At 33.3% G+C, this 21,283-nt stretch overlaps 1 protein-coding gene and 1 pseudogene across 1 annotated transcript; both read left to right on the top strand.

Annotated features, from left to right (window-relative positions):
• The first annotated feature begins 1,552 nt into the window (after positions 1-1,552).
• Positions 1,553-9,975, top strand: LOC128172040 (uncharacterized; annotated as a pseudogene).
• A 2,523-nt stretch (positions 9,976-12,498) lies between these two features.
• LOC128173516 (uncharacterized) lies at positions 12,499-18,482 on the top strand. The gene is made up of 3 exons (XM_052839216.1): positions 12,499-12,576; positions 13,380-15,044; positions 17,148-18,482. The coding sequence occupies exons 2-3, from the start codon at positions 13,412-13,414 to the stop codon at positions 18,089-18,091; spliced, it is 2,577 nt and encodes an 858-aa protein (XP_052695176.1). The 5' UTR covers positions 12,499-12,576; positions 13,380-13,411; the 3' UTR covers positions 18,092-18,482.
• The last annotated feature ends 2,801 nt before the right edge of the window (positions 18,483-21,283 follow it).

Genomic DNA, 21,283 nt, shown 5'->3' with positions numbered 1-21,283 from the left:
AAAAATTCAATTTAATTTTTAAAGAGGCGGTGCTCTGGTATACATTGTAACATGCAATACGAGTTTACGATTGTCTTGTTCTCTAATCTCACCATTTTTGTTGACTCACAATTATTCTAGGCAGAATTATTCTAGAAGAGGTGATGGGCTATACATAATTTTTTGAAAGCGAGATTTCTATTACAGAAAAATGCATTTTAAAGGATTTAATCACTGTTTTTGCAGGGTGCAAGAATGTAGAAAACTTCCTTTTTAAAAACGGAAGCTTAACAGTGGGTATTTCACAGAGGTGGCTGTATTGTCATTAAAAATCAAACCGTGCCTCAGATAGTTGCAAACTCGATATTCAGTTTGCATTGTTAATACGTCTAGCATTGTATAGTTTCAAATAGATAAAGGGATTAATATTTTGAAAGGGCATATTTTGAAAACAATGTCTTAAAATAGATATCTCATTTTATCCAAAACTAGCATATTATCTTTGTAACCAGGGTTGTATACTTAAATATGTATTAGCGCTTTAGCATTTGTTTTGAGAATGTTTGTGTGCGCGTGAGTGCATATTTTTGAGCCTAGCGACGACCGACTTCATCTATAAATAGATGTCACATGATATCTAAAGCCTATTCTTTTACCTGTTTCCGCCTATATACTGCACTATATGTTATATGTTAAACACCTGGGCACTTTCCACTCATTCATTCAATATAATTCATATTGTCTGTCTTGGGGGAAGCTGTCCTGGTGAGACATTTTAATAAATATAATTTTTTAATTGCTTTATGTTAAACATATTTAAATATTATTATGAATTATTACAGGTTTTTGTATAACTTATTATTATACTGAATGAAGTGAACCTTTGACCAAATCACGTTGTCAAAGTTATTTCTACCGACACCGGCTACATCTCATTATTATAATAATACAAATTACTGGAAATTCTTGAGTTTAAAAACAGATGTTTAAAACTAAAGGGAAAAATGAGTGGTCATTTTGCTGGTATACAGAGATATAAAATATATGTTAGCAGTTGGCCACCTATCCTGTACAATACCTTATACAGAAACCCTCAGATTGAAGAAACCCGTTATAATACAATACAAGCCAGTCAGCTTTACATTTTTAAGACATTCAATGTTAAGTTTGTGATAAAATCGCTGACTGAGATTAGGAAACTGAAGAATGAGAAACTAAAGTCTGTTCCTGAGTTTTATCAATCTTTCACAGTGACAGGTGTTGATTGTTGTTATCGCATTTCATTTGTGTGACATCAGACCGGGTCTGGGTGAATGATGATGCAGACAATTTAAAAGTATGGAACAGAACAAATGAAACTCCATATCATCTGAAATAAAGGTTATAGAATAAAAAAATCAGTCGAATACAAACATAATGACGAACAGTAAAGATTGTAACTGTATGGTGAACCTATTTTTGTCAAACAAACAAGACAACGTAACGCAGTTGGCGGCTGTATAGACATCCTGTATATATCATAGACAGCCAATGGGGTGTTGTTGTGCCTTACTGTGAAAGTTAGTCTCAGAATATGTCTGGTGCTATAGTAGTGACAGAACGTGGAGGAAAACACCATTTCTTCCAGGGAGCTCATACAGTAGACCTAAAACCTAAAACAGATAGGCATAGTACCGATCAGATCAAACCTAGCAAAAAGTAAACCCCAACTAAACCCTGAGTTTACTTTCTTGGTTTACTCTAAGTTTACTAGAGTGGGCCCAGAGTAAACCCAAAGTGGAACCATAGAGTAAACCTAGTTAGAAGCATACCCCTTAAAACAGACGCTAACTGTGTATTAGGAATATACAAGTGGTACAGTACCGATCAGACCTAACCTAACAGAAAGTAAACCCTAACTAAAACCTAGGTTTGCTTTCTGGGTTAACTACTCTAAGAGTGGACCCAGAGTAAACACAGAGTAAACACCAAGTAATCCCATAGTGGACACAGAGAGCAAAACCCCGATCATAAGTATACCCTGAAATCAGCAGATGCTACATGTGTATTAGGAATATACAAGGGGCTAGAATCACAGACAGTAGGATGATAAGATAAAATACAGGTCTGCTTTCACACTTCAGTGCGTATAGTTGACTCAAAAAGCAATTCTCGAGTAAACCCAAAGTAAACCCCGAGTAGACCCAAATTTTCAAAATGTAAACCCAAAGTAAACCTAGAAAGTAAACCCCGGGTTTAGTTGGAGTTTATTCTGGTGTTAGGTTGGGTGTAATCGTTACTGTAGAAATTATAGGCAGTAGGATGGTAAGATAAAAGACAGGTCTCCTTTACACTTCAATGCGTATAGTTGACTCAAAAAGCAATATCCAAGTTAACCCAAAGTAAACCCCGAGTAAACCAAAAGCAAACCCTGAGTGACCCAAATTTTCAAAAAGTAAACCCAAAAAATAAACCAGGGGTTAAGTTAGGGTTTACTCTGGTGTTAGGTTGAGTCTGATCGATACTGTATCTATACTGACACTCTGTCAAACATTTCAGTGTGTGATGTTTTAACAGCACAGTACATAATCATATGAGACAAAGACGAACAGCTTCTGTCACTTTCTTTAAGGATTTGTTCACCAATCAGCCGTAGGTATGATATTAACACCTATCGTCACTTGGTGAGAGCAAAGTACAAAAACAAAGTGTGCATCTACAAATATCTTTCTTGACGTCTGCTTTGGCCGATACACTGATAAAAATCCATTATAATTTATGTCCCCATTTTGGTAAGTAGTATTATTTATTAAGCTTTTTTTATTGCAGGTGTTATATATCTATGCAACAGCAACCATTGTAGACAAGAAGTTATTAAAAAGAAATCATGGTAATATAATGTGCCTAATTTTAAACAATTCTGTTGTAAATAGTCCACTTATCACTATCACACCATATTTATTAGTCCCCTACCGGTTTCACCGGAGAGGACTATAGCTTTCCTCTGCGTCCGTTAGTCCGTCTGTCCGTCCGTCTGTCTGTCCGTCCGTCCGTCCGTCCGTCCGTCCGTCTGTCTGTCCCATTTCCACGCTTTTTTTCTTTATGCATTTGAGGAATAACATGAAATTTGCTGAACAGCTTCAAAATGTCAAACTACAGATCAAGTTTACATTTTTGTAGCGTCTGGTTGACATATTTTCGAGAAAATTAATTTTTTATATTCCAATTTTTTAATGTTCGGGTTCGGTATCGGGTTCGGTGTGTATTGAATAAACGAGTAAAGTATGTAGTCAGTAATAATATTGTGCATTACTTGGACCATTCCTTTTATTGTTTCTAACAAACAAATAAGTTCTAATTAATAGTTTCAAGCATTGTGTTGTTAATTTAATCGACAGGGTATTTTGTATAATCACAATCAGGTTCGTTATCTGGTTGGTCTGTTGGTCTGTTGATTCGGGGTACAGAAGACGGTAAGAATGATATTCTGCATAACAGTGCATTGTTTTCACAAATTTCTACAAACCGGTAGGGGACGTGTATTGCTTATGCAATACTCTCAGAATGCTTGTTATATTTAAACGGCTATTTATTGTACATTGCATATGTAAAAAAAAAAAAGAATATTGTATTTGGTTGAAAACGGAGACAAAAGTATAGGCAGTTTCTTTAAACAATATGACTCCATATGATATGACTCCAAACACTTGATGTTTGATATGTGAAGATATCTTACAATCCATGACTGATGTAATTGAGCCATTTTGTGAATTACCAAATTTAGAGGCAGAAACGACAGCAGGAAGAATGTGCGTGTCTGTTTAAACTGAACCCATCTCCAAAGTTACTTTCTGGTAGTGAAGGTTGTTTTGTCTCTGTGAACACATTTTCTATGGCAAAACACATTCATAATATAACGTAGAGGAGATAGATTAGACATTAAATGATTATATTATCATAAATCACAACGTCGGTTTTTTATTCGATTAGAGTAATAATCTTGTAAATCTATCCGTACCACTATGTGTAAACTGACAAGTTCATATCTGTAATATGATGGGTGGACAGAAATTTGTCAAGCGTTATCTGTTGTAGCTAGAAATTTGTCTGGCGTTATCTGCTGTTCTCTATCATTTGTTAAGAATGACACTCATTGCAATGACAGGCCGGGGTCGAACTTACACAGTTTAGGTCACGTTGTATTTATTTATCTATTTTGTGATTGATTGACTATGTATTCTGTGGAATCTACATTCGTATAGGCTTAGTTTAAATTAAGGAAAGAGTTCAAAATTTAAAGGGGCATGGTCACGATTTTGGTCAAATTATATTTTTTTGTTGTTATTATTTACAGTGCTTTAGAAATATATTTCTAGTGATCAAATGAAATTTAAGAGTTAGTAGTTATGTTAGAAGCAAGATATAGAGCTCACAATTCTTTTTCTTGTAATTAAGGCTCGTGCCCTGTTTTTGTTTACATAGGTTCAATATACCTGCAAAAAATCTTTCTTGAGCGGACTTGTCGATCTTCCTATTCATTTTATTAAGCATATATAAACAGTTCCTAACGTTTAAGTAATTAATTTAAGGTCTAACATTTGAATATTAACTTTAATATATTCAAAATGTAAACACAAGTTTTGTTTACATAGCGAAGAATTGTAACCCGCTTATAACTCAACGAATGACTCTCAAATTTTGGTTACCTATAAAAATGACTTACTGAAGCATTGTAAATATTAAAATTGGAAAAGAAACTGTTGACCAAAATCGTGACCATGCCCATTTAAGTACAGACAATTCATTATAAGTTAATAAATTTTAAGATGTTGAACCCCATGATTTAGGAAATCTACAACGTTTCAATGACTTACGCGTCGTCACTGATATCAGCCAGCTCAACACAAATATATGCCTATATAATTACATCGATCGAGCATTTGCTCAATTCAATCAAGTGGTCTTAAATTTTGAATTTGAGTTAAGTATAATTATGACTACATCATGCTGTTTGTAATTAGACAGGGTCACGTGACCCCGTCTATTGGTTTACTGTCAGCCAAAGTCTCAAACCGGAAGGCACACGTACAACACATGAAATGAGTCTACGCGTCAGAAAATAGTGCAGAAACTTTTCATGCATTTTAGTAAATATATATTATAAAAACACGCATTTATCGTTTTAAGTCCTCCATATCTATACCAAATTGTATGAAGAAAATAAACAAATATAGCTTTATTGATCAAAATATTCTTGCTCGGGTTCAATAGTTGTAGTGATTTGTGGAATGAGTTACGTAACTGAATTCACGACGCCGTCGATTATTCAGTTGGTGGACGAGCTCATTAATTAATAGAAAAGGTTGAATTAAAAGTAAAGTTCCCAAACGAAATTTGCAATTTTTGAAAAGTTGTGAATTTTATTTTAACAATCTATCACCTGAAAATACTGAACTCCATGCGCAATCCGAGGTTAAAATCTGGACGGGTTATACACAGATGTCCTTCATAGTTAATAGGTGTTTCATTGGCTTTGAGTCTACTTGCGGTATGACTGCTGTTCATCTCTTAAGGAATTTTGTACATAGAAAATAAAAACAAGTCTGAATTTGCCTTCTCGTTCATTGACTCTTTAGTTTATTAAACTGAATTTAAATTTTGAACAATGCATTGTAAGCAAAATCTATAGAGATTATACATTTTGGGTGACCAATAGATCAAATAATGTGTACAATATTATCGACTGAAGAACAAAATTAAATGTTCATGTTCATGTTGTTCAGCTTAGAGTTTTGATTTTCCCGGTTAGTTGTAGTTTTTAAAAATTATTTGGGGTCTTATTTCACATAAAATACCGTTGTGTCAATTTTCTACAATTATGAAGAACAGTCCCGGCCGGGATTTAGTAAAATTATAGAAAGTATCAAGCAATTGCAAAAAGCCAAATTTAAAAATACTAGATTGAAACAACAAATTCAAACTCAAAATTTTTGGAACATATTCAAGGAAAACGTGGACAATTACAAATTCAAACGTTTAAGATCCCGTTTTTCAGTACTCTCAGTACTTTTCTTAGGTTCTTACCAACTGTTAAGCTGTTAAGAAATAAATCGTTTAGATTTTAACCATCCAACTTTATATCACTTATGTTAAATGCCTGTGCAGTCAATAAACCTTAATTTAATTTTCTCCTTGGCGCAGGAAACAGCTAGCTCTGAGAAGGAAATAAAACACAGCGAGCTTTTCCCTGCATTAAAGGAGAATATTCTGTTCGATTGACTGCTTAGATATTAAATGAATGATTTATACTAAATTTGATTTTGTGTATTTTATGATCACAATTTTATATAGTTAAATGATCTATTCCTTTTTTAAGCTTAAATTATTTTTGGCATAGAATGATATTAACATGATAATTGTATAACGCTATTATTTTTTTGTCTATTGCATAGGTTGTAGGTTGTAATTTTGAGACCAAGTCATTCCACATCATGAATGCAAAAAACACCATATACAGAGTGCATATGTGTTCTAAGTGTCCAGGGGAAACAGAATACTATTGTGTATCGTGTCCATGTGATCTGTGTTCCCAGTGTAAAGATGACCATGTAAAGGATCTCAAAACAATAGACCATGATGTTGTGTCACACCGTGATAAAATCAACTACATCCCAACACAAGAGATCTGTGTGAGACATCCTAGCAAATTTTATGAAAAGTACTGTGAACCTTGTCAAGTTCCTCTTTGTTATCATTGCAGAAAACATAGAATGCATAAAACATTGGATATTAGAAAAGCATATCAAAACAAGCAACAACAACTCAGAGGTACTACTGTGGAATCATTGGATTTCGTGGTGGCTCAATTTTCGTGGAATTCGTGGGTACCTCTCATCCACGAATGAACATCCTCCATGAATTAATAAATTATGGTAATAAAGTCATATTTCTTTTGTAGGTTTAAGAGAATACACGAAATTACGTCCCCACGAACCTGTTAAATTTAAGCAATCCACGAAAATTGGCCTCCACGAAATTTAATGATTCAACAGTATTCACACCATCAGAAGTGAAGCTCTCTTTTACAGACCTGTTCTCCTGACAGTAACGAAAGCTGATGTCAAAACATGTCGCACAAATTTCTCCCTTTATCAATCAGATATGCTATCAAAGGCACATAGACTAGGATATCTAATTAATTATGTTATTGACGATCTTGTGATTAATGCATTTTGTGATTTTGAATTTAAACACAGATGTTCGAAACAGAAAATAGAAATGAGCCGACATATTGTCAGCCTACAGAGATATATAAATAGATATGAACAGTCAACAATCCGTCCAGTAAAATTTCTCTCAGCTATAAAGACTGCCCTCCGTTGGATACATTTTACACTCCACACCAGCTAACTCTACATGACTGAGTCACTCAACAAGGGAGATGTGATGGAGTCACTGAGTGCAATCCAAATCACAGAGAGAGAGGAAATCGACGCGTAGGAAACGAACATCTGCTGACATAGATGTCAGTTCCAGAGTTCCTGCTACCCCTCACATTGCCAGGTGTTGATTGTTGTAGTCACATAACCATTGTTAAGCCAAACCAGTTCTGGGTCACTGATGGTAAAAAAAAATCTGATTTTGTCAAATACAACAGGTGACATTCTTTATCATCTTCATGATTTAAGCGATGTATCAACGATGAATGGGTTACATACAGTGAACAGTCATGGTGAATTAATTTATATGAACTCGAAATTAAAAATTAATAAACTGTCAAACGATATGAAAACAATCACCTTGTTGATAGATACATCAGATTCTACATGGAAACCGCGGTGTATTTACTGGTCAAATTTTACTGGAGATCTACTGGTTGGAATGTATAAAAAGATCAAGTATACCGGAACAGGCAAGGTATCTAGGTACAACCAGATCGGACAAATGAAACAAACCATACAACATGACAAGACAGGAAAAATATTGTATGGTTGACCTAGATATATAACCGAGAACAACAATGGGGATGTAGTTGACTCTGTATTTTACAGTGTAAATGATAATCCTGACCTTTTCTTTGTGAATGATTATGGTGCTGTAGTGGTAACAGAACGAGGAGGAGGACATCGTTTCTCCTACGATGGACCCCCATCAGGAGCAGGACTAGAGCCACGTGGAATCTGTACTGACGCGCTGTCACACATCCTGGTGTGTGATGAAAAAACAAACACGGTACAGATGTTAGATAAAGACGGCCATTACTTGTCACATCTACTGATAAGACCAGAAGTAATGTTCAAACCATACAACCTGAGTTATGATGCCGACACTCATTGTCTCTGGGTCGGATCACAATATGACAATAAAAAGGTCTGCGTCTACCGATATATTAATAGACAGGGCACCATAAACAGTAAGTTCAATTTAACTTTTTCCAGGAATTTGTTGATGGTTTACTACTATTTTGACAAGCTTTCATGCAAATAATTAAGGTACCTTACCAGGCATTTCTGCAATATATTAGAGTATGCAATATCCTATATAATCTTCTAAAAAAAAACACTTGAATTGCTGATATAAAAATAAGTACTTATACAGCACAGCAAAATTCAATATATTGGAACCCCATCGCCGGGGCGGGGCTTTGAACTCACGACCATTAGAACCTATACGCTTCTGGCAGTGAGCCGCTACGGTTCTTTTTTTTTTATCTTTAAAGCCGCTACGGTTCTAACCACTTGGCCATCTAGACACATAACCACATCCAATTGAATTTTACTCATTTTTAAAATTATTATAAAATTAATATTTTTTATCGGAAATCTTTATTACGAGGAGATACAAAAAAGATTCTCGAGGAACTTGTCGTCTGACCTTTAATAAAAGAAACAGCCAAATATTTTAAGAACGCGCAAATGTACGCTTCTCAATTTGTATGTAAACATAGCTGCAGATGTGACAGTATGTTTTTCAAAAACAAGGATTCAGTGCTTAAATAACTCTTTCTGACTGATATATTTGGCGTTTTTAGATTTGAAACCAATCGCTTCTGAGGGGATGGAGCCACCAATTAGAATTCCAACCCCAAAGACAAGAAACCAACAGCAAGGAAACGAGTGCCGACTGAAAGTGATATCTCTCCCAGAGTTGATTAACTCTATTACACTCCCGGACGTATATGGGGGTGGTTGGTGTCTTCACATTTCCTGTGTGACACCAGACCGGGTTTGGGTCAGTGATAATGAGAACAACTTAATCTTAATGGACATAGAAGGACCATCTATGTATCTGTTTGATGACTTGTGTGACTGTAATGCTCTTACGGGTAATGGATCACACACAGTAAACGGTGAAAGTGAATTGATTTTTATTGATACGAAATATAACATTATTAAACTATCCAAAGATAAAACAACCACCACATTTCTAGAGAGAAAAGACTTTACGCGGACTCCACGGTGTGTGTACTGTTCCCCGTTCTCTGGGGATCTTCTGGTTGGAATGTATAACTATGATACACAGACAGGTATGGTAGCTCGATACAACCAGAATGGGCAACTGAAACAAACAGTACAACATGATGTCAAGGGATTTAGACAATATAATATGCCTAACTATATAACGGAGAATAATAATGGTGATGTTGTAGTGTCCGAGCTTAATTTTGATTTTGTGTCTGGTGTAGTAGTGGTGACAGATCGTGAAGGAAGACACCGTTTGTCCTACACAGGATCTTCATCAGGATCAGGACTACAGCCTCTAGGACTCTGTACTGACGCGCTGTCACACATCTTGGTGTGTGACGGTAAAACCGATACTGTACAGATGGTAGACAGAGACGGTCATTTCCTGTCACATCTACTGACTGGTTCAACATGTAAAGTATATAGCCTAAGTTATGATTTCAACAGACACCGACTATGGGTTGGAAAGGACTTAGACGTGTGTGTCTACAAGTACTTAGACCATGAGGACCCGCAAAAAGCACCTTACAGTGAAATCGCAAATAATTCGTAAATCTGTGATAATGACAAATCGTTAATGATAAGTTACGATCCGAGTCGGTTAATATAGATAAGATTTTTTTCAATGATGCTCACTTACAATAACTTTATTTGATATAGTGTACCGTAGCTTAAATTTTTAAATTACTCAATGCACAATCATGATTTAAACTGACTTTTTTTAAGAAATGAAGGAAATAAGTTGGGGAGTTTCGTACATATTTGATAATTAAATTAATCTAGAATGCCCTTGGTCTTCTTCAAAACGGCATTAAAAAGCTTTAACCTCTTTTTTAAAATAATACCAACTGTTTCTACATGTCGAGATACTTTTTTGATTGCTTGATACGTTCCCCAGGATTGAAATGTCGGGAAGCTGTTTCTTTTTAAACATAAAAATATTCAAACGGTAAAGTACGAATTATATATTTTTAAAAAAAATCAATTTTGACATAGTAATGGATCTAGCACAACACACACTTTGTAACTATTTACAAGACATAAACTGTAATTTATCGCATACTTTATTAAGCACCATTTCTATTGCAAGTCTGTTTCTTTACTCATTACTTACATATTAACAGCAGCAAAAGAGAAACCTTACGATTACTGTGCAACACAATGTTCAAAAAACAGTGTAAATCAGATGTGGATATTTAAAAATTCGAAGGAACTTGTTGATGATTGGAAATTACTAAATTTAACAAATATCAATAGCATATACGCTTACGACTGAACAAGATGAAACAGAAACGAACTTTATACAACCATTCCTCGCATGTTTTTTTCTGTACATAGCTGTAAGCGCCGATGTGACGTTGTCAACCTCGATACGTCATCAGACGAGGTTTGCATTTCATAGTTTCGCAAGATATAAAGACAAACTGGTGTTTATATTTCAGTACACCCTTCTTGGCACTGTCAAACCACATATCCAATCATATTAATTTGGTAGATGTTGGTACAATATCTCATTAACATCTCATGAATAAGGGCGAAGCTTATACTACAATGTAAGTGTGCCAAATCACAGGATCTAAAATTGTATTACCTTCATTAATGACAAATTTAATAAATACTTGTACCCTTCTTAACTTGATTGTTTTCATTACATTTCAATTTTTTTATTCAGTTGTATGAAGTTTACTTTTTCTTGAAAAGCTATTCAAAACGAATTATTTCAAAACAAATTAAATACAAATGGTATCTATTGTGTATTATGTCTTTATTTTCAGAGAGTGGTGATATGAATTTAAAAACTTAGAGCGTGGTATATCGTACAAGCGGATGGTACTCTTTGAAATTAACAGTATCAAGGGAGAAAAAGTTATGGGCAATATAATCAATCTTAACACGATATTATCTAATAAGAATGGCATCGCTTTAAAATTTATCCATTGTATTTGTAAGAATAAACACAAACTTTATTAATCAAAATTCATTTAGCAATAACATTTGAAATGTAATTTTTAATCTGAAAGACGCTGCCAATGACATTAACCCTGTGGAAAGATACGGAGAGACAATTTATATATTTATTGATTAGGTATACTTTGTCAGTCTTGATAAGGTAAAATCGACGCTTGAATTGAATCTTGTCAGTGGACTAACTAAATGAACACAAAGAAACCATCCTCGAGCTAGCCGTAATCACAACAAAAAATGACAAGTCATGGCACCAGTACAAACTGTAAACTAACATTTTTTTGAAATATAAATTAATACAGTACCAAAACGAAAGTTTAGGCAGGACAGTAATAAGTATAATAACTGTATGTAAACATTAAAAAAATAGTCAAATAAGTAACGATTGTACATGCATACTAACGTGCCTGCGTAGTGTCAGGTAAAATACGATAAAGCAACTAAATGTTTTTTAACCTATGAATATTGAAGAAAATGTGTGAAATTATTGATCAGCAAATGTAAAAAATAAAACATTATCCAATAGCAATTCATTAACAATACAACTTCAAAAACTACAAGGAGAAACGCGCAAAACATCATCACTACAAAAGTTATTGATTTACACAAAAGGAAGTCAAATTTTGATATAGGGGAATTTAAAAACGTTTGCATGCAACAACGTCTAACCTCAAAACTAATTTCGTGGGAACAATTTTTATGAATTACAAAATTTCTAATATGTCTTCGTCCGTCTGTACATTTCTCTCATTTTTAAAGGTGACATGTTGTTCTGTAAATATGAATAAACACTGGACTAAATAATATAACGTATCCTTTACTATCTTATTTTAAAAATTAATATTCTATATAGAAAATGATATATTTGTTATTTTGATGAATAATAAACAGAAAACAGTCTCATTGAAATTGCAACACATGAACATATTGTATGTGTTTCACTGAGCAAGCACGGTAAAAGACCTCGGTTGAATTGACATTTGGATGGTAAAAAGTTCCGTTTTTTAAGCAGTCTAGATTTCCAATAATCGATATGCGCCGCGTATATTACATGCAAGGTATGTAACTCTTGTTTGTTTACCTGACGACAAGTTGTTTACGTTCCGGATGTTTAATGGCGGGTTGTAATTATGATATATCAAATGATGTGTTTTAATGATACTGATTATCTTTATCTTGATTCCACAAGGTAAGTAGTTTTTTCATTAGTGCATGAAATATAGTCACAATATGTCCGAATATTTGGCGTTTAAACTATAAATTAAATTCAATAGAGGCCAAGTGAAAACATACATTTATCTCCTCCTCCCCTACAAAATATGAGTTGATTTTTTTAGATCTTATCTTCTTTAAATAAACTTTTTCGAAAAATCTAAGACCTATCCAAACAATATCTCGTTATCAAATCAAATTTTGACCGACATTGGGCATAAAGTTGACACACACAAGCACATACATTTTTGGGTATTAGAAACACCGTTTTATAAGCTATGTAGATTGTTCCCAGGGGCATTTAAGTTCATCACAGTCTGAAAATTGCAACGTCACGCAATATTCAGGTATGTTTGAACTATGAGCAAAATATTAAATCATCACATGTTCTCGTGCCCCTTTTCAACATAAATAGACATAAACTTCATATCCAATTTATGTATCTAAGTTTAGTTGAAGTCAATGTCTTGTTTACACGCCCAACTTTATGTTTTCTTCCAAATTTCTTATTATAAAGAAAGGCATCTAAAAATTGAACAAAGTATTAAAAGGAAAATCAACTGATTGCACTTCCTGTGTATTCTGGGTATTTTCCCCTCCTACCTTTTAGATATTAAAAACGTGTCATAATCAAAATACACATTAGACATTTACACACAGTATAGTTGAAAACTTGTTTTTTGCAAAATGAATACCACATGCACTGAATATCTTTTAAAATAAAATTTTAAATTCAATTTGTGTGAACCTGATTATACTCTATAACACTTATTTTTACAGGTTGTGACTTTGTGATCATAACCTTCTAGATCATGGCCACACCAAGCGCCATATATAGAGTACATCAGTGTTCTGATTGTCAAGGTGACACAGCGTACTATTGTGTATCGTGCCAATTTGATCTATGTCCCAGGTGTAAAGAGAAACATGAAAAAGATCTCCAAACAATAGACCATAATGTCATGACGTACGGTAAAGATATCAAGTACATCCCAACACAGGAAATCTGTGATAGACATTCCACCATGTTATATGAAATGTATTGCGAACATTGTTGGCTTCCAGTCTGTTATCATTGCATACAGCATAGAACGCACAGATGGATGGATATTCAAAGAGCGTATGAAACTAAACGTCAGCAATACCAAAGAAAAATTGATACTATCAGATACGATGCTCTCTTTTATAGACCTGTTCTCCTAACAGAAATCAAAGCTGATAAAATCACACACCGTTCCCGTTCCCATCTTCTAATAAAGATGTTTGTTAAGGCTCAAAGATTATATAATCTTACTGACAGGAGCTCACGTCATTTTGATTTCCGGCACAGATGTTTAGGACAGAAAATTAAAATACACAGCCATATTGATACCCTACAGACTTTTATACACGTGTATGAACAATCAATAAATAATCCGATACAATTCCTTTCACAGAAAAATTGCCTCTCCAAAGAGCAGGACTGTCTTGGTCTTAAAATCCACACAAGACAGTTTTTCATGACTAATTCACGCATGAAGGAGGATGTGATAGATTTACTTGGTAAAGTCCAAATCACAGAGAGAGGAAACCGACGCGTAAAAATCGAGTGTCTGCTAAAACTGATGGCTCTTCCTGTGTTACACCAATCTTTCACAGTAACAGGGGCCACTCATTGTGGCCACATTAGTTTCGTGACATCAGAGCAATTCTGGGTAAGTGATGTTGATAATGGTCTCATTTTGTCAAATACAGGAGGTGACACTCTTTATTATCTTGATGATTTAAATTGTGATGAAAACGGATCACACACAGTGAACAATGAGTTAGAATTAATATATATAAACAAGAAATATCAAATAAACAAACTGTCAAAGGATATGAAAAGAACTACCACATTCGTAGATATAACAGACTCCACATGGAGACCACGGTGTGTATACTGGTCCAAGTTAACTGGTGATATTTTGATTGGGATGGATAGCTTCTGGACATGTAAGGTAACTCGGTACAATAATTGTGGACAATTGACACAGACGATACCAGACTGCATAGGACTGAAACTGTATATATCCCCTAACTTTATAACAGAGAATAACAATGGGGATATCGTTGTGTCTGACTTTGCCTCTTTTTTTGAGTATGGAGCTTTAGTAGTGACAAATCGTGAAGGAAAATATCGTTTTTCTTACCCAGCAAATGGATCAGAACTAAGGCTAAAGCCGAATGGAATTTGTACTGACGCACTGTCACACATCTTGGTGTGTGATAAGATGACCAACACAGTACATATGTTAAATAAAGACGGTCGGTTCCTGTCACATCTACTAATTATACCCTCGGGAATAAACTATCCATATAACCTGAGTTATGACGTCAACACCCACCATCTGTGGGTTGGTTCACAGTACGGAGACAACAGGATATGCGTCTTTAGATATATCACCAAACAGGACACTCTAAAAGGTATTTTTGTCAATTCTTAATAATGATAATCAGAATTTTGTTATTTTTCTTTGTTGAGAAAGAAAACAAGGATATAAAATGCTCGTTATGTCACAAATGAGGCAATATCATTATTACGCCCCGAAACCTGCTCATTTACACAAGAAACATTTATATTACTTTCTAGAAAACAATTATATTTTTACGTAAAATGGTTAAATTGTCCTCCTTATACTGTAATATCATGCGCACGTGCAATTATTCTGCAAAATAATTACGCCAGGTTCAAAATTCAACAAGCCAGTTCCACGAAAATCATAATGTCAGGAATTTTAACAATTCGTCTCAAATTCAATGTCATTTAATTCTTTAACTTTGAACAATACAATCAGATATAATAATATTCAGATATATAAATCAGATAAAGCGTGAACGTGCTGAAAACAATAAACATTGTATTGATCTTTAATCGCCGAGGAAAAGAAAACAACATTCAAAAACTCAATGAAGCCAATCCCATTAATGCCTTTCAACAAGTGCAGCGCTAATGCACATTATCTTTTTTAATTCATTGAAACTAACGAGCACCGGTCGACCTTTTACAAAACAGTTTAAAATAAGAAATCATTATTTGAGTATTTGTATATTATGAGGTGATTTTATTTTATTTTTGGGGTCTGGACGTGATCGAATCCAATAATCCTGTATTTATTAGCAATTTTATGATTAGATATTTGAATGTTAATATGCAAACCGCGCTTGTGTCTTAATTATACGTCGTTTGATTTATTGAAATTCTTAGTATAAATCAATTTCTAGTGTTTTCATTGTTTTAAATATTGGAAAATACGGTCGTTAACCGCTGTTATTTGTTGAAAAATGCATTAGATATGTATAAAAATATATCATATAACACATGTCTTCTCGGGATTTCCTGTCACCTCGGAGTTAATATTATACATGTATTGTACATGATGGTGATGGAAATATGAAGATTTATTCCCATAAGTAAAATCATATTTCCCGATGGCTTATCTGGGGGAATAAATTTTCATAGTTCCCAAACATTCATGCAATAAAAGTACTAGTTTTATTTTACCGAACAGCTTATGATTATACAAAATACGTCGATCTCTAATTTTCTAATAATTTTGCGACTTGTCGAAGCAGGAACGTAGTGTTTGTTTGAGTTTATTGTCATTGTCTCTCTTTTCTTTCATAGCTTTGAATCATATATAGTAAAACTGGATTTTTGTGACACAAAGAGAATTCTAATGATTGCATATTTATGATTTGATCATATTTGTCAACTTCGTATGCTCAAATGGTTTTTTATACATTTGGAATGAAAAATCCCGAGACTTCCAAAGAGGTGAAACACGATTTTTATTCCCCGGGAGACACGACGTTTTGTTCCCCGGTCTCTTGACTCTCTAGACTAATCAGGTGACGCGCTATATAGAATATTCATATTGAGGTATAATAAACTTTGTTGTTGCGCCGACCATAAAGTACGAGAAATATTAACTATTATTATTTAAGCCTGTATCATTTTTTACTCAATCATTATCATTTTGGAATAAAAATTAAGGAAATTTTTATTTTATTTAAAAGTCATGCTGCTTTGAATTAATCAATAGTATGAATTTTTGAATACGTTAGATATTTAATAAAGGTCTTATAATATTAAACCGAAGCTATTTCTTTTATATTTGCTTTAATAAAAGATGAACTCATTAAAAAGTACCACAATTATCAAGTCATATTACGTGACTGACAATTCAGAGAACCACATAAAGTGTCAAACAAAATTGCATGTTGTTTTATTTGATATCAAATTTATATCATTTTAAAAAACATAACATATTTTTTTTGTAATATTAAATGCATCGTATTATGAGAGTTTTATTCCGTTGATATTTTCTTAGTTACTTTAACAGTGCTGCGATTAAACATAATTATTCAATATAAGACAAGTAAGTAAACATGCGTTGTGGAATGCTATCAAGTAATGTACAAGGTTTAATCTATTAAACTAATTCTGTCAAAAGATGAATCAATTTGAAATTATTTGTATGTAAAAATAACACGTCCCGACTTGCACTTTATGTTTGATTTTTGTAGATATCAAGCCGGCCATTACTGGTTTTACTAAATCATCACCTAGTGATATCAAAGCCACAGGGACTCAAAACCCACAGCAAGGAAATGGGTGTGTGCCGAAACTCATGTGTCTTCCCAAGTTCATATGCGCCTTTGAGATGACAAAAAACAATAAAGGTTTTCACATTAATTATGTAACAACAGAAGTGATCTGGATCAGTGATCGAAACACTGTCTACTCATACGACTTAGATGGTCGAGCTCTTAAATATCTGCCTGATTTATATGAGGGTGATACACTAACTGGTAGTGGGTCACACACGGTAAACAAAAAGGCTGAATTGATTTATATAGATACCAAATATAACATAAAGATACTGCCCATAACTATGGAAACACCAATAACATTTATAGAGTTTAAAGATTGTACACAAAAACCACGCTGTGTGTACGGTTCCTTTTACAGCGGGGATCTACTGGTTGGAATGTTTAACTATGACACACAGAGAGGAAGTGTCTTCCGGTACAACCAAAACGGACAACTAACACAGACAATACAACAGGACAGCACAGGAAGGGAACTTTATAATCAACCTAATTATTTAATAGAAAACAAAAGTGGGGATGTCGTGGTGTCTGACTGTAAGTTTGATATGTTTGGTGCTGTAGTGGTGACAGATCGTGAAGGAAGACATCGTTTCTCCTACACAGGGATTCCACCCGAATCACGATTAGAGCCACGTGGAATCTGTACTGACGCGCTCTCGCACATCCTTGTGTGTGATAATTGGACCAGAAAAATACTAATGTTAGATAAAGACGGTCAGTTTTTGTCACATTTATTGACAAATTCAAAAGAGATGTATTTTCCACACAGCCTAAGTTATGACGTATACAATCACAAGCTCTTGGTCGGATCATGGGTCGAAAGCACGGTGTATGTCTACAACTATCTAACGATATAGACGAACTTGGTGCTTTGACAAGTATGTTTAATGAATTCATCGATATAATGTCACAACAGTAACTCTCAGGTTCGATTGAAAATTATTGTTGGACGGATAGGAAAATAAAGAAATATAAAAGATACAGGCAGTGAATGTGCAAAGATGTCCAAAGTAATCAATAGTATGCGTGCATCTGTGTAGGCTTAGAGCTATATGGAATATGGAACAACATTTTTAAATCTTGAACACATATATCACTATAGCTATACTGTCAACCATTATTATAGGTGCAGTTGTATCAAATATGTATTTACATATTTGTATGACATGCCTAATTCACATTAATGAACTTAACATAGTAAAACCATCGATTAAGCATAGGTTTATCAATTGTAAACTGTAGTTTACACAGTAAATCAAATTAATGCGTTAATCTATATGTTGCATCTTTAAACCTTTGTCAACACAGTTGTCGTTTTAAAAGTGTTACTTTCAATAAAATTAACACTGAAACAACCATTTGCATTTGCAAAATATATTTTATCTAATAAATATAGTTTTATGATTTGTGAAGCTTTGATTTGTTACTCTATATTTCACATCTGTAAGCAATATCAACCACAAACATTATTTAAAAGAGAACAATTATACTTAACACTAACTAGAATAGTTAATTTTGTGATTGAAGAAGAGAGTTTATGATATGTGAAACTATAATTTTAATCAGCGTGTAGACAGAATCACGTAGATTAGATTTCGTAAGCTATAGCTTACAACGATTTTAACAGATAAAAATTACAGTTAATCAACCTTGTTGTAAAAAGTGAAAAAAAATGGTTTGCATTTTTATTAATAGTTCTATTTATACCCTTCTGCTATTAAATAGCAGAAAAGTATTAATATATAAGATGTTTATAAGTGCTCAAAAACCAAACAGTTTATAAAGTACATTTTTAGAGAAACATGCGCATATGATATGTTTATCTAAATACTCAGTTGACTTAAGATGTTGAAATATGTAAGCCTTGAATTTAGAAAATTGTAAGAATTAGCTTTTTTAAATGCATACATATCGCTAGACAGATGTATAATAATTTTATTGAATTGTTTGCAATTGTAATAATAAGTCGGAAAAAATATTTGTTGCAAATCACGGTCTTTTTATAATTATTGATCAGAAAAAAGTTTGTTGTCCTTATTTATAATCCAGTTTTTGTTCAATAACATCAGAAAATTGACTTGTTGTGCATGATGATACACATTGTCCCAATGGGGCTGCATTCCCTGCCAAGTCCAGTCAGGAACATGGGATATAAATTTTCCGGTAATTTCAACATGTGTAGCTAAGTTCACTTGTGTAAAATTCACACTAAATGCGGTATAGACTCCTGTTTTTTCACACTCTGTTGCAATTTTATGTGATCACATAAAGGTATACCTGCTTGCTATATTTGAAATGAAATTAAATAACAGGAAATTAAATAATAAAAAGAGTAATGTTAATATTTCAGGCATCATAAAGTTCTTGCATGTTTATAATGTTTATAAATATTTATTGCAAATTTGGTTTTGTTAGACAAACCGTTATTAGTAAAATAATTTAAGTAATTAATATCCATCGGGTTTTTTTTTCATTTGAAGAGCATCCATTATTGGAATTATGAATGATTAATGTTAAAAGTGGGTAAAGTAAACCCTACCCACATTAACTGATATTCACGCTTTTAAAACCATTCCCCCTACAATGAGTACAATAACTGCTAAATACCGGCAACTCTAAATACAGAATGGCCAAGGCTTTCATTATAATGATACAAAAACTAGATAATCAAATGACCGTTAAATATATCAGATGTAAACATACATTGATAATCTGCCATGCTATACATTCCATGTTTATGTTTAAGTTTGAATTACACGATTTCAACTATGTCTCAGTTTACATATAGTAAAGTAAAATCATGCACCGTAGCTAAAGTCTGGCCATTGGTTACGAAATGAACCCAACTAAAAATACTAACACCGCTGGGTTTGTTTGTTTGTTTGTTTGTATGGTTTTATTTTTAAAAAGTTTGTAAAACCGATTGGCATAAACATGATAATATAGGGTATATGCAACAAAAAATGTATCATATCTCAATACGAGGATGATACCTCAATTAAAATAAATTGAATTATTAAATAAATTATATTGATGCCATCCTCAGGGTTTTATACTCCTTTGCACGGCTTTTAGACATGAAACATTTTCACAAAAAAACATTAAAATCAAGAAAATGACCAACTATTGAACAAATTACAATCATTAAGACATCTATAAGACCAGCGTTAATTCTTTAACACTTACAATACTAAACACAGGCATTGAATATTGTAACAATACTTTTGAAAGTGAAAGTGATATTACTTTCAATCTCTACCATTATTTCAATAAAAGTTATCACAGTACCTAAAGCTACCTGGAGAAAAAGATGTCTTAGGGCTGATACAAAATAGATAAAGCTTCAAGAATCAATTTTGAAAATTTAATATTCCAGAAATATTGAGGAATTCCACAGATTTGTCATAAGGATTATGTAAACCTTTCGGGAATTCTGGGGAAAAAAGTGTTTTTCAGCTGGTTAAAAAAAAATGAGCTAAATGTGTTACGAAAACCCCTGATAATAAATGTACAATTGTGGTACAATCTCAAAATCACGGTTGATAATAATTTACTAGTTTTTTTTTAAAGTTTGCTAATAAAAAACGATTTGTTTTTATTGGTGATATATTCAATTTTGATAGAATTATAAACTTTAACGTTAAAACGGTTAATATTTTACAAGTAAACAATGCCTCTATATATCTTTCTCTCCCCATTTTCTCTCTCTCTCTCTCTCTCTCAAATTTCTCTCTCTCTCAAATTTACTACATAAGAATAGTACATTATAAAATATTCGACTAGTCAACACTTTTCTAATTTTATTATTATATTATTTAATTCATAAGAAAAGCAATGTATGAACATTTGTTTTAAAAAAGGAAAACTAAAAGAAAGTGTAATATAGGTATCAAACATTTTATTGCAATCACAGCAAATAGTCATTCAGCAACGCTTTAAAGTTTCCATGTATAACAGGACACCCCTATACTATTTCTTTCCTATAAAGCTGAAATACATTAATGTTATTCTAACAAGTTGTTGTCCTTTAAAAAAGGACTACAATACGT

Source organism: Crassostrea angulata, chromosome 2 (assembly GCF_025612915.1).
Source record: "Crassostrea angulata isolate pt1a10 chromosome 2, ASM2561291v2, whole genome shotgun sequence".
Lineage (NCBI taxonomy): Eukaryota > Metazoa > Mollusca > Bivalvia > Ostreida > Ostreidae > Magallana > Magallana angulata.
Note: the sequence above shows the minus strand (reverse complement) of the source record. Positions and strands in the feature narration are given on the sequence as shown.

What these genes read in the sequence shown, in the direction of transcription:
- LOC128173516 (XM_052839216.1), top strand. Translation starts at nt 13,412, where the DNA reads ATGGCCACACCAAGCGCCATATATAGAGTACATCAGTGTTCTGATTGT. An exon ending in CAAACAGGACACTCTAAAAG is followed by an intron (nt 15,045 to 17,147) that starts GTATTTTTGTCA and finishes TGATTTTTGTAG; the next exon opens with ATATCAAGCCGGCCATTACT.